Source organism: Camelus dromedarius, chromosome 16 (genome assembly GCF_036321535.1).
Source record: "Camelus dromedarius isolate mCamDro1 chromosome 16, mCamDro1.pat, whole genome shotgun sequence".
Classification (NCBI taxonomy): Eukaryota; Metazoa; Chordata; class Mammalia; order Artiodactyla; family Camelidae; genus Camelus; species Camelus dromedarius.
The window spans coordinates 39,737,371-39,750,341 of NC_087451.1; the positions used below are offsets into that span (position 1 = coordinate 39,737,371).

Sequence of the window (12,971 nt, forward strand, 5' to 3'; positions counted from 1 at the left end):
GACAGATCTCCTTGGGGACAGGGCAAAGACATTCAGGCAGAGAGAAATGTGATTCCAAAAAGCACGTACAGCTTGTGGCATGACTGAGCACTCGCTGGGCCCAGACTTCCACTGGTCCGTCTGGGACCTGGTGGTAGAGGTGCCTTGGTTAACATCAGAAGACTTCACAGCACGAGGGAAGCACAGAGAGAATGCTCGAGCACCATGCAGATGAGTCAGGCAGAGCTGTGTCTTCTGAAATGCATTGACCACCAGGTATTATTTTTTAAACCAGAGTACTTTTTCTTTTTTAATGAAACTCACCGACATTCGTAAGGGAGCACTTTGAAAACACCCAAATTTGAAGGACTCCTAGGACATAGAATATTGTCCCTTATATGCAGTAACATGAGATTGAAAAGTGCAAGTGAACCCCCAGGTCCCCAGAGATGGAGACGGCACAAGCTCTGAGAAGACTGGAGGACAGAGGGTGCTGGGCAGCCCGCCCGGCCCTGCGCAAGCTCAGTGCCCGGGGCATCTGGTCAGACCCTAAAGACTCCAGGCTTCAGGACAATCGCAGCTGGGTACCTGCCATAGACCTTTAGGGCTCTCACGGGCCGTCAGACCTCTCGGTGTCACATCCACAAGCACCAAGCTACCTGTGTACTCTGCCCCCGCCTAGGACACAGCTGTGCTGGGGCACAGTCCTGGCTGCCCACGACAAGCAGCACTGGTGTGAGCCCACACGTATGGGGCACAGAGGCGGTGAGGTGTCTGGAATATGTGATGGCTGCAGGCAGCCCGTGAGAGCAGGACACATGCATTTGTATAAATCACAGAAGCAGGAGGAAAGGTGAGCAATTCACAGATTCCTGCATTTCTAGTTCTTTTGGTCTTTGCTTTCCAAGGCTAATTGTTTCTACAAGGCTGTCATCTAATTAGAGACCTCGGCACAGGGACATATCTGTCACACCAGGGACAAGTCACACCCCCTTCCTCCCACAGGACAGAGCAGGTGGAGGACAGGGAGGAGGCTGTGAGGCAGGCTGTGCTGATGAATTAGGGGCCTTGGGCAGGGCACTGAGAGGTTCCGAGACTGTTTTCTCCTCCCTCAAAAAGAAGTAAAAGTTCTGTCCTGGTTTTCACGAGATGTAAATGAGGGGACCTAAGAAGGAGTCTTATCATAGGGCCTGGCGTGGGGTCAGTGGACACCACCAAGCATCACTGCACTGCCACACTGCCCGTGGATGTCACCACCACTCCTCCCTTCTTCACCCCGACCCTGGCCCTCTTCGGGCAAGAGTCCATAGTCTGGTACTTAGCCTTGGAAATTGGAGACTAACAGGGTTTTCTCTTTTCCCACCTTGCACATTGGCCATGACGGATGTTTCAGATGGACTGTATCAATGGAGGTGAGGCCCAGGGTGTTTCACTGGGCTGAGATGATGGGCGGGAACAGCTGTAGGAGTTCCACAGAATTCCTCTCTCTAATCCAGGGCTGTGAGTCTCAACCTCACCTGTTCATGACATTGGTGAGAGAGCTTCTAAAAGCCCTCATACCCCCACTTAAATTAGTATCTCTGGATATAGGACCCAGACACCAGCGTTTCTGAGCACCCCCTGCCCCTCTCCCAGGTGAGTCATGACCTCGTAAGAGTCAGGCTGAATGTGAGAGTCTGGGCATTGGGAGACTCTGGGGCTGCCTGGTGAGACCAGCTTGACAGTTACACGTCCTGGGAGCCTTAGCTGGAAGGGAGATAGGCAGACATTTGATCAGATAAATCATTGATTCAGGATGTTGGTACCAAGCTAATCAAGGTGGGGGGGGCAGAGTATTACGGCTGAGCTAATTGTATGAAAATATTAGCTGGTTCACAAGAAGACTGGTAGAAAAAGAAAATAGTCAAAGAGGAGTTTTTTTTTTATCTCTGACGGTGGCTTTTGTTGCCCTTTTTCTATTCTCTGACATAACTTGGGACTTGTAATTTATAGGGAGAAAACACAACTCATGCGGTCGCGCATCTCTAGGGGGAGGAACCTTTAGTGACTTTATAAAAATAAGCACCTGTCTTGTTCTCCAGTTGCTTTCTAGCTAATTTTGGTCCCTTTTCTTTCGCCAGTTGCCAGAGGCTCCACCCTCCGAGGAGGAAGAACAGGAAGCCTGGGTGAACGCCTTGCTTGGAAGAATGTTTTGGGACTTCTTAGGAGAGAAGTACTGGTCTGATCTGGTGTCTAAGAAAATCCAAATGAAACTCAGCAAAATAAAGGTATTGTTTTCCATACCAGAGGCTTCCAATTCATCATGTATCTTAATTTCTGGAAGTTTTGTACCCTTATATCCTAAGTGAAAAATAATTTGGTTTAAAGCATGTAACAAATGGGAGTAGTGAGTTCTTATCAAACAACATGTGTGGGCTGTGCCCTTGACCGTAGGACTAAGTGCATCTGGGGATTTAGTGCATGTTCCTGTTTGTTTTTTCCTGTTCTTGCCCTCATTGTTTATCCACTCCAGGTGGTGATCCAGAATTTGGTTTATGAAAACGTGAGCTTTTGTAGCTGGTTTGTTGTATAAAATTTTCTGTCTTTTAAGTTAGTAATGAGCTTAAGTTGTATGCCCGGAGAGCCCACCGAGCCTCACAGTCTTGGCCACGTAGCATATGCTCTGAGGAAAATGCCAGACTGCTTAAAACCTCTTTCTCAACTCCCTCTCAAAGCTGAGAAGGTTACTGTTGCACTCTGAATGTGTCTGCATTTGACCTTTACTTCTGGCCAGATGGTATTTTATTTTGGGCTCCCTCTTTGCTGAGGAAACAGTCCTGGTGCTGTTGTAGGCCCACTTGGAAGTGAGTTTAAACTTGCATAAGTATTCTTCATGATTGCCACTAAAAGACTCATTTAGTACCACCTTTACCAACCAAGAAATCTTGTATAGGTTACTTTCAAGTAAGTCTTTGATCCAGTGAAGACCCAATCAAGAGTGAGTCACTTTGGTCTCCAGATTGTCACTGAGAGCTTAGCTTGCTGTCAGCAACTTAAGTCAGTGGCTCTTTTTGGGTCATGGATACCTCTGAGAAGCAGAAACATACGGGCCCTTTCCCTAGAAAAACGCACTTTGACCCAGCTTATTGCCCGCGATTTCAGAGAGTTCAAGGACTCCAAGTTAGAAATCTGTGAGCTAAGGTAAATCATATTAAAAGGAAAATGTAGGCATGGAGGAGCTTTGACTTGATTTCTGTCATTCTTTGGGTCATGAACAGGGCCTTTCCTGCCTCAGTCAGGCTCTCTCTGCCACTGTGGCCTCGTGTCATCCCTTCCCCAGCCCCCGATGAGAAGGAGGGGCTGCCTCCAAAGCTGGAAGAGCAGATCTTGAGGCAGGAGTCGGGGCAGGGATTCAGGAGGGCTCTGTTGAGGGTCAGCCTGTTGTTCTCGGGGTGAGTTGAGGGTTGAACCCGCTCTGCCAGCCAGGTCTGGGGAGGGGAGCAGGAGAGGAGAGGCTGGCAGCCAACCTGGAGCCCCCTCAACCTCTTCCCCTTTTTGGAAGATGACGGAGGGCTTGAGTTCCTGGGTCCAGGCACATGGGTGGGGCTGGTGCTCCTCTTTTCCTGAAGACTGTTCCCTGAGCAGGAGGGCTGCGGGATCTGGCACAGGGCGACAGAAAGCGGGGCCTGTCTGAGCATGCAGGTTCTAGCGTGGACTCGGAGAGGGCAGGGAGCCATGGTCCTCTCTGACAGCGGAAGTCCCCGGAGCCTCTGCCCTCCCGGGGTGGTGGGGGAGTTTCATCTTCTCCCTTTGCTGGCCATGTGGGCTTTCGCAGGCCACAAACTTAAACTCCCTTTTGTTTTTTGAGGTCAGAAGTGCTGGGAGGTTAGGATGGAGAAAAGTGACCTCGATTCAGCTGGAACACCAGCTGTACCCCATCCGTTGCCAGCCTCAGCACCTCCCACCCTCCACCCCAACCTGAGCTGCGGCCCCGTGAAGTGCCCTGCAGACCAGAGGGGACCCTGGCAATGGAATAAACAGGAAGGCAGTAGGACATGAGTTTAGTTCTGAACCTGCCACCACCCCTGCCAAAAGAACTCTTAATATCACCAATATCCAAGTGTCCCTGGGAAGGGCTGTTCCTTAAACCTAGTAGTGGGTATTGGTTCATGGCCAGTCAACGGCCAGAATGACTGGAGGAGCCTGAGCTGCCCGCTGTGACAGAGATCTCCCCTGGTTTCTTTGAAGGCCTGACGCAGGGAGAGCTCTTTGCTGGCCTTGCCCTGCACCCTCACCTGTGATAACGATTCATAAAAAGCAGCCCTGTGTGTGTATCTGGCACCCAGTGATGCGTTTAAAATGAGCTGAGTTTCTGCCCCACCAGCAAGTACACCCTGGGCCTCGGCTGGCTGCTCCAGCACCACTTGGAGCCCTCAGGAGTTGTGGGCCTTGGTGCCCTTGTCAGCAAATGCAGCTTTTACTACATACGGCTTCTGACTCACCCCTCACCTACCTGGAGAACATCCAGTCCCCAGCTGGGTTTACCCAGGGGGATAGAGAACACACAGTGGGTTCCTGTCTCACTGCGGTGCCCTTTAGGGGGGAAGAAGAGAGTCTCTGGTTGAAAAGAGCAGGAGGAGGAGTGACCTTTCCTTGCCTTCCCCTGTAGAGCAGGAAGGAAGCGGCTTTAGGGCCTGCCTGGTCCTGAGAGTTTTGATTCAGCTCAGAGATCTGAGTAAGGGGGAGGGGTGATTGGCTAGAGATGTTCTAGGATCTGAGTTGGGTACTCAGGTGAATAAATAGAAAATGAGGTGCTGCTGATCCCCCCTCCCGCCCAGTTCTGCTTCCTGGCAATCAGTGCCCACCCCACCCCCGCCGAGGCTTTCTCAGTCCCAGTCTGTCAGTTCCCGCCTTCATCTTAGGTCGCACCTCAGGTCCTTCCCCTGCCCTCGTGGGGGCCCAGGAAGCAGGACAGGGTGAGGTGGGAGGCTGGACAGGGCACAGGGAGAGACACCACGTTCCTTCTGTCTGCATTCCCTCTCACTCCCCTGGCTCAGTGTCGACTCCTGTTCCCATAGAAACCTGGCGTGCCCCTGAAACACTGGGTATTAGAGTGCCAATAATAGACAAAAAGGACTGGGGCAAGGGTGTAAGATTTTGGCTACACTCTTGACCGAGTAGCATTCTGTAGGCTGATTGGGAGGCCAACCACCACATAACATTGATGCTTTGGAAAAAGGTTTTCCAAATAAAGCAACCGCCAATTCAAAAATGCACATTTGAACACTGCCTCTAGTCAGTTGTCCACCTCACACGTTATAACCTCTTTAAATTAACACCTCCATCCCCACAAAAAATGAAAGATGAAGTTCTCTGACTGGTGAATCCTGAAAGCATCTAAGTATCTCTGCAGAGAGACAGCTGAAGAGGCCCAGCCAAAATAGATATTAAATCCACACCTGGCTAGATGCTACCTCGTTTTATGGGAAATGTTCAGCATATGTTCAATTTTTTAAAACTCTTAATTATATTCTAAATTTTACAAAATTATTCTAACATTCAGCTGGAGCAGTACTCATGAGAATAAGAAAATTATGGTGGGGAAGAAAAGAGAGGGACTTGCCAGATTTAAAAATGTGCTTTAAAGCTACAGTAGCAGAAGCAGTTTGATACTGGTGGGAACAGAGTGCAGTGGAATTTCATACTGAAAGGTGGCATCGCAGGTCAGCAGGGAAAGATGTGGTTGTTCAAAAAGTGGGTTGACACCAGATTGGCCCTTGGGAAGAAAATTAAGGTGGATCCCTAATTTACATCTTGCACTAAAATTAAGAGTGGACTAAAGATTTCTTTGCGTATACAAACACATACATAAATCCAGGTGGAGGAAACGCAGATGGGTTAGTTTTGTGCTCTTGAGGTGAGGTAGGAATGGCCGGGCATGACAGCAGTGCTCTTGTGCAGGGTAAATGCCTGCTGCTGCTGCACTAATTGGGGTCCCAGCAGGAAGCAGATGGCGCAGTCAGATGGAGCGGGCTGAGGGGGGAGTTTCACAAAGGGGGAGGTTTATAAAGGGTGGGCCGATGTAGGGACACTGAGAGGCACAGCGCGGCAACCCAGGGCTGGCAGCAGCGGGGAGCCGTTACCATTCCCTGAAGGGGCGAAAGTTGGGGGCAGTTACCCAGACTCGGGCAGGGAGGCTGTGGGGAGAGGGCTGCCGGTCTGCCAGGAGCTGTGGCTTCACTAGCGGGAGGGGACGGATGCCCCACAGTTCTCTTCTCCATGGACCTCCCGCCGCCCCACGGGCCTCTCAGGGTGCAGTGAGGAACTGGAATCCAGGAGGGCAAAGGGAAGACACACAGCGTGGGGTTATGGGGTGTGATCTTTTTTTCCAAAGATTTGAGTACATGTTGTGAGTTGGCCTACAAGAAATGTTGTGATTTCTTAACTCCCCACTAGTAGTCTGAGACTATAGCCAACTCTGGGCGTTATTAGCCTGTGACCCGCGGGACTGGTTCCTTCTCCAAGTCTCTGGCCACTTTTCAGAGGAGCCTTCGCTGACCTCCTTATCTAAAATACCCCAGGTTCCCTCTGTCCCATTATCCACCTTATTTTCTCTGTGGCTGTAATCACTCTTGAAGTTAGATTATTTGTCTACTTGTTTATCTGTTTCTGCCTCTTCAATACAAACTCCACGAGAGGTTGACCTTGCCCGACTCGTCCACGGCTCTCTCTGTAGTACAATGCCTACTATGTGGTATGTGCACGATAAATGTGGGTTAAAGCAATGTGTCCCCCAACCCTTCACCATCGTTCCCTCTGGGAGTATGTTGAGTTCTAACACTTACCAGGTTCCTGACATGCCTCACTGGTTGTTTGTGTCTCTTCTCTAGCTCCCCTACTTCATGAACGAGCTAACTCTGACGGAACTCGACATGGGGGTAGCTGTGCCAAAAATCCTTCAGGCCTTCAAGCCTTACGTTGATCACCAAGGTAACTCTTCATTGACTCTAACGAGGAACTGAGCTATCTACTTATGCTTGTGTGAAAATGTTTCCATCACTGCAGATTGAATACCAAGGCTTTGTTTTTGGGGGCAGTTGGGGGCTTTTTAACCATCTATCTTGTGTTTCATGTCTTCCGTTATTCACAGTCACAGCCTGACGCTGATGGGGAGTAGATCAGGACTCCCCCCTCCTCATCCTTCTTGTCTTCTGGATCCTTACAGGTTAGAGATGCCCACATGCCAGTTATGGGGCCTGAGCTTTGGTGTGGCCCGGTCCTGGACGGCTACAGCTCTTGCCTGGGTGGGAGACAGTGGGCTGCATTTCAGGCTGCTCACTCCGCGCGGCCTCACGTGCGCACCTGCCCCGCCCTGGACTCTTACCCCAGGAGCTGCCTCTCCTCAGATGTACTGATATCTCTACCTTGCCCTAACTTCTAGGGTGCACATTCTTGGAGCTTCGAGTTTTACATCTTTCTGTTCTTTGCCACTCCTAGTAGGTGCTCAGTAGGGGTTTGAAAAATGAAGACTTATATTGTCAGACAGTATTTTGAGAGTAAGGCTCTGTGCTTGAGGGAAGTCCTCAAAACTGGCTTTTAAGACATACCGACACATTATTTATGCCTACTTGTGTATGTGTGTGTGTGAAAAGTTGATTAGAATGTGTGAAGAGTTTAAATAAAATTGAGATATAAAGATTTATGTGCATTTTGAGGCATCTTAGTGGGAAATTGAGTACCCAGGAGTTTGGTGAAAAGAAGACTGAAGTAGGCAAGAAGAGTCATGAACAGGAAGGGAAAAATCTCCCCGTCATGGAAGCATCCGACTTCTTTCTGTAATATCCCTTTCCAAATGAGCCCCTGTCCACTTAAACTGGATTTAGTTACATTATTCCTCAACGGCTCAGGAACAGTCAGGGAGAAAATAATTGTAACTTTTCAAGAGAGTGAGATTTGTTTTGGAGTAAATGTTTTGTAAAATTTATAGACTATAGCATCTACTTTTGTCTCTGTATGACTGTATCAGATGGCTCCTGAACATATTTAGTGAAATCAAGTTCTGTGTTGTATACATTTGATGCAAATACAAAGGTTTTTTTTCTAGCAGTACAATGAGCAGCTCTAGCAAATCTCTCTAGCAATATTTCAGCTGACAATGAAGCCTGTATTTCCAGGTCTTTTAGCATCCCATCGATTTCAGAGAAGGATAGAGCAGAGAATTACTTGCAAATTCAGAAGTCCATCTAATAGCCTGGTGAGATCACTTGTGACCACTTGATTGTGTCTACACTTTGATGAATCTGAGTGCTCCTAGCTTTAGTTAACTTCTGGTTTGCTCAGTAAAACTGGAAAGAGTTTTTGCAAATGGTCTAGCTAGAGTTCTTTTAACTGTATGTGAAATTTTACAAGATGCATTATCTATGTGTGGAGTGCAGAACTAGGATCTTCGCCCCACTGGCCTACGAGGGCTGCCTGCCTTCCTCTGGCTCTAGCGGGCTTTGGGTTGCCCTTTGCTCTTTGTCTCTTTAGGAGTTGGCTTCTAACTAGCTGGTAAATGATCAGCTAATATAGACCTCCTGAGAGTCAGGCTTAATTAAAGAAAGTAAATAATACGTGTGCATGCTCTATTTTCTAATGCTTTATCTCTTATCTCAGGACTGTGCTTTGTTGAATTAGTAGAAATTTCCAATAAGAGGGGACAGGGCCACAGCTGGGCTTTGCAGCATCTAAGAAGTGTCCCTGTGGCTGTGAACTCTGCAGCCTCTCGGGGCAGCTTTGTAAGGCTTTGAGTGAAATTCACCAAATGCCTAAGTCTCAAGTCTGTTTCTTGTTCCTCTGGAGCTGGAGCTGTAGCAAGACATTTTATTATATAGATCAAAGCTTTGCCAGTTTTTAATCCATTTGAGGCTTACTTAACTCCTTTCAGGGCAAGTTTTAGAGATCTGCCTGCTTATGTAACAAGGGAGGAAATGTTACTAAAGAAAGGAATGATAAAGACATAAAGCCTGTGGGTTTTAAAAGTTTGATCAAATTAGATTTCCAAGTCTGCGAAAAATACATGTGATGGTAAAACAGAAATGAACATGAAGGGAAAATGTGTCTTAGATACCATTGCTCTAAGATAAACCTTCCCTTTGTGGGGAATTAAAATCAGGAGTGACTTGTTAAAACTGGCTCTGAGAAGCAGAGCTCACCTTTCAGGGACCTGCCACCCAGAGTAAAGAAGGCTTCAGCAGCTCTCCTGAGGGGTGCCTCCCGGGGATCCCCCACACCCTTTTAAAAAAAAAATGTTCCTTAACTCGTGCTTATCTGTTGGAGGCATATGGCTCAGGAGGGATGTTCGGGCCAGAGCTGTCTGGATCTCTCCACCCTCAGGATTCCTGTCTTGAGGCAATGCAGGGGTGATTCTGAGCTCCAGCTCTGGGGACCCACTGCCGGATTCATGGCTCCGTGGCCTCAGACAAGTCCTTAGCCTCCTCGGTAACTCTTCTCTCAGCTGAGGAGACTGATAGCACCTACTTGGTAGCTTAAATGAGTTAATACATGAAAGACACTTGGAAAGCATCTGGTGCCAGATGAGCTTGAAGTGGTAACTACTGTTATTTCTGCTGTCATTACTGCCGCCTTTGCTGCTGCTGCTCTCAGAGAGTTTAGAAAGTGAGGGGCTGTGGTGTTCAGTTGACCCATCCTACAGCTCAAAGGTGGCAGATCCTACCAGAACAAATGGAAAGAAAAAGGCGATTCTGGCAGGTCCACCCACCTACACACATCTTTTGGACCTTGCCTGGTGCCTTTATTCAGTGCTGGGACTGAAGTTACTTTGCCCCTGGAGTATTGCAGAAAAATGGAACTAGAGTCGGTCTGTTACCCGCCCATCCTCCAGCTAAGCCCTCATCGAGAGAGCAGCTGCCCAGGGCCGATCACAGTGACAGGGTCAGACTGCGAGTCTCAGCGCTGATAAGAATGGCACGTGTACTCTCACCAAATGGTATTGCAAAAAGAAAAAATACTTTCTGTGGAAAGAGGGGGAAAATACCCTTTCGTGGAACTTGGGTGGGGTTGGGGAGAAGAGACTCTTGATTTGGGACCATGTTGACCTTGAAAGGCAGACCTGTTTCCAAGAATAGTTTACAGATAGGGAAAGCCAATCATGATGTCTGTCTTAAAAGACACATCCAGATACAAGGAATACTGGTTTTCTGCCATATCCGAGTGAGCAGTATGGCACCAGTCTGTTTGCCAAGAACAAAACAATCACTGATATGCTCTTCTGAGAGCCGAATAACTCAAACACCTGTTCTTGGTAATATGTCATTAAGTGTTCCATTTTAAGAGCTTTTGTTCCTTGGATGCCAAATGTTGACTTTCAGAGTGAAAGTCAGCCACCAGTTGCAGGTAGAGGGCAGCGGAGGAGCAGAAGGCATGAAGGCCAGGCTCAGGTGAGCAAGGCTTTAGGGTCTCCTACCTCCTTCTGAGCACCAGGTGCCCCATTAAACCTGTTCCAATGAGACTGAAGCCTTTTAGTTATTTTGATAATAATACAACAATGAGCTGTGGAGTGAAATTACCAGATTTATGCAGCTGCAGTAGGACTGTTCCTGAAGCCCAGGGGTCTATGAAATAAACTACCAGGGAGAAGGCGGAAGCACCTGTGTTTTGCTTGTCTCTGGTGACACGTGCCAGGGCACGTGTATCACCGCTGGCGGCCGCACGATCTGCTCTGCACCAGGTGGCCCAGGCCATCCTTCTTCTTCGAGCATAAACTTCCTGAGGACAGGGATTCATCTCAGCATCTTCAGCTCTGATGTCTTGCATTAAGAACTCAATAAAATTTGGGGAGTGGAGCTGTAACTTTTGTCACAGTCTCCCTCCAAGTAGCGGTGTAGTGGTAACTGATCCTTCTCTCACGAAGCTGAAGAGAAACAAAAAGGACCGTTCGGGTCCTTGCGTGAAGACTGACTGAAGCTTGTCATTTTCATCTCGGTTGTGTTTCCCCTGTTGCCCAGTGAAGGGCTGGCTTTATAGAGACCTGTTACAGTCAGGCACGACCCTTCACCACGGGGCAGCCTCACAACATGAAGACCCCTTGTGCTGGGGAGATCTGCTGTGGCCTGAATGCTTCGTTCCCCCTAGATTCATATGTGGAGGCCCTAACCTGCCATGTGATGGTATATTGAGACAGAGCCTTTAGAGGTAATTAGGTTTAGATGAGGTCATGATGGAATTAATGTCCTCATGGGACTAGAGGCCAGAGACAACTGTCTCTCTCTCTGCCACATGAGGACACAGGAGAAGGCGGCTGTCTGCAAGCCAGGAAGAGAGCCCTTACCAGGAGTGAACTGACTGGCACCTTGATCTTGGCTTTCCAACCTCCAGAAATGTGCCAAATAAATGTCTATTGTTTCAGCCCCCCCATGTATGATATTTTCTTACGGCAGCACAAGCGGACTGAGACAAGACCCTTTGTGTTCCCGCCCTTTCCAGAGAACCTCTCAGGACTGACTGCTTTCCTCCTATTTAAAGACTTTTAAAAAAAATTTCCTGTTCCTCAACTTCTGGTCAGGAGTCCAGAAGGAGCCCTGACCCTGCACTCACCCAGGTGAGGTGCATTCAGCTCATCAGAGTTAGGGTGCCACTCAGGGCACAGAGTGTGTCCCCACTTCACAGTGTAGCTACTTCTGTTCCTGGTGGGAAAACTGTTGATTTCATCTTTCAGTCACGCAACGTGAGGCTCCTGACTGACCCTTTTTGTAACCAGTCAGCCTCGGCTCCTGTCGTGTGTGTTCCAAGGCTTTCAGGGCAGTTTTTGCTGCTGAATTTTGTCACAGAAGCAAGTTTTTCTTTGTACCTAACGTTAAAATAGTCTTCTTACTCTTGTTAGAATGCAAACACGTCATATTAAGATGATTTGTTGGAATGTTTGCAGTTTATATCTGTTTTTAAAGGTTCTCAAACCATCCTTGACTCCTTTATATCTTCACTGAGAATCTGGGCTGAGCAAGGCCCCATGGGTGGGCCTCGTGAGACACAGACAATGAGAGAAAAAACAGACCCCATCCCATACGTGGAGTCTCAGTCAGATGTCCACGCCTCGTCCCCTGCCCACCCCAGACAGGGCTCTGACTGCCCAGTGCAGCCTCTTCCCTCTGGCCCTGTGGCCTCCTCTGGTCTGGTCCCCAGCGGCCGTGGCAGTAGCAGCATGCTTGGCTGCAGCCAGAGTTGTGGAAGGAAGGAAGTGGACTGGCGGTGGCAGAGAAGGGGGAGAGAGTCCTGCCAGCACGTGCCAGGCGCTGGGCTGTCCAAGCAGCGTGGTCTCACCTGTGCAGGTGAGGAGGCCGGTGCACAGAGTGCACAGAGGTCGAGAAACTTCCGGTGAAACTCAAGCCCTGGTAAACTCAAGCCCTGCTCTGTGTGACTGGGCTCCAGGTGCAATTCCCTCTTCCTTCTGGCCTCAGCTCCCGGCCAGGGGCTGGACCACACGTCAGTGAGTGGAATGTCCTGATGACTGGGGTGTGGGCCAGCTGCTTACTAAACCTGTATCCATAGCCCCTCATATAAAAATCAGACAAAACCTTCCACTTTATGACAAGTAAAATTCTGGTGCCTTTAATATGACAACCTTCAAAGACATACATACAAGTAATATTTATAGGAAACCTGACCAGGATTTTCAAAGGAAATGATTATGTCTGAATTCATATAGCAACCAGGTAGTTTGAGTCTTATTGATTCTTAAGTTAAATAAAGCTGGAGATATGCCACAATGTACGTCTTCTTTATTGATGTTCTATTTATACTGAGTTTAAAATTTATTAATATCAAGTCTTTTGCCTTAATCCCCTTTCTGCTGGAAGTGATTAATGGCTAAGTAATTGTCTTTATTAAAGCAGATGTGCCCTTTATTTCCAGTAACAGTGCCTTGAAGAGCAAGCTAATTAATGATTTTTAAGTGTTTAATGTAAGCAAGAAATAAAGCAGTTTTATGAGTTCCTGCAAAGAAGACATTCACAATT

The 12,971-nt window shown here is 48.3% G+C and overlaps 1 protein-coding gene across 5 annotated transcripts in view; it reads left to right on the forward strand.

Annotated features, from left to right (window-relative positions):
* TEX2 (testis expressed 2) overlaps positions 1 to 12,971 on the forward strand; it is a 98,480-nt gene that overhangs the window by 71,010 nt on the left and 14,499 nt on the right. For all 5 annotated transcript variants that reach the window (XM_064495662.1, XM_064495665.1, XM_064495666.1 and 2 more), the window contains exons 6-7: positions 2,100 to 2,246; positions 6,849 to 6,948. In XM_064495662.1, the coding sequence (XP_064351732.1) occupies positions 2,100 to 2,246; positions 6,849 to 6,948 (247 nt within the window). The remainder of the gene's footprint in view (positions 1 to 2,099; positions 2,247 to 6,848; positions 6,949 to 12,971) is intronic.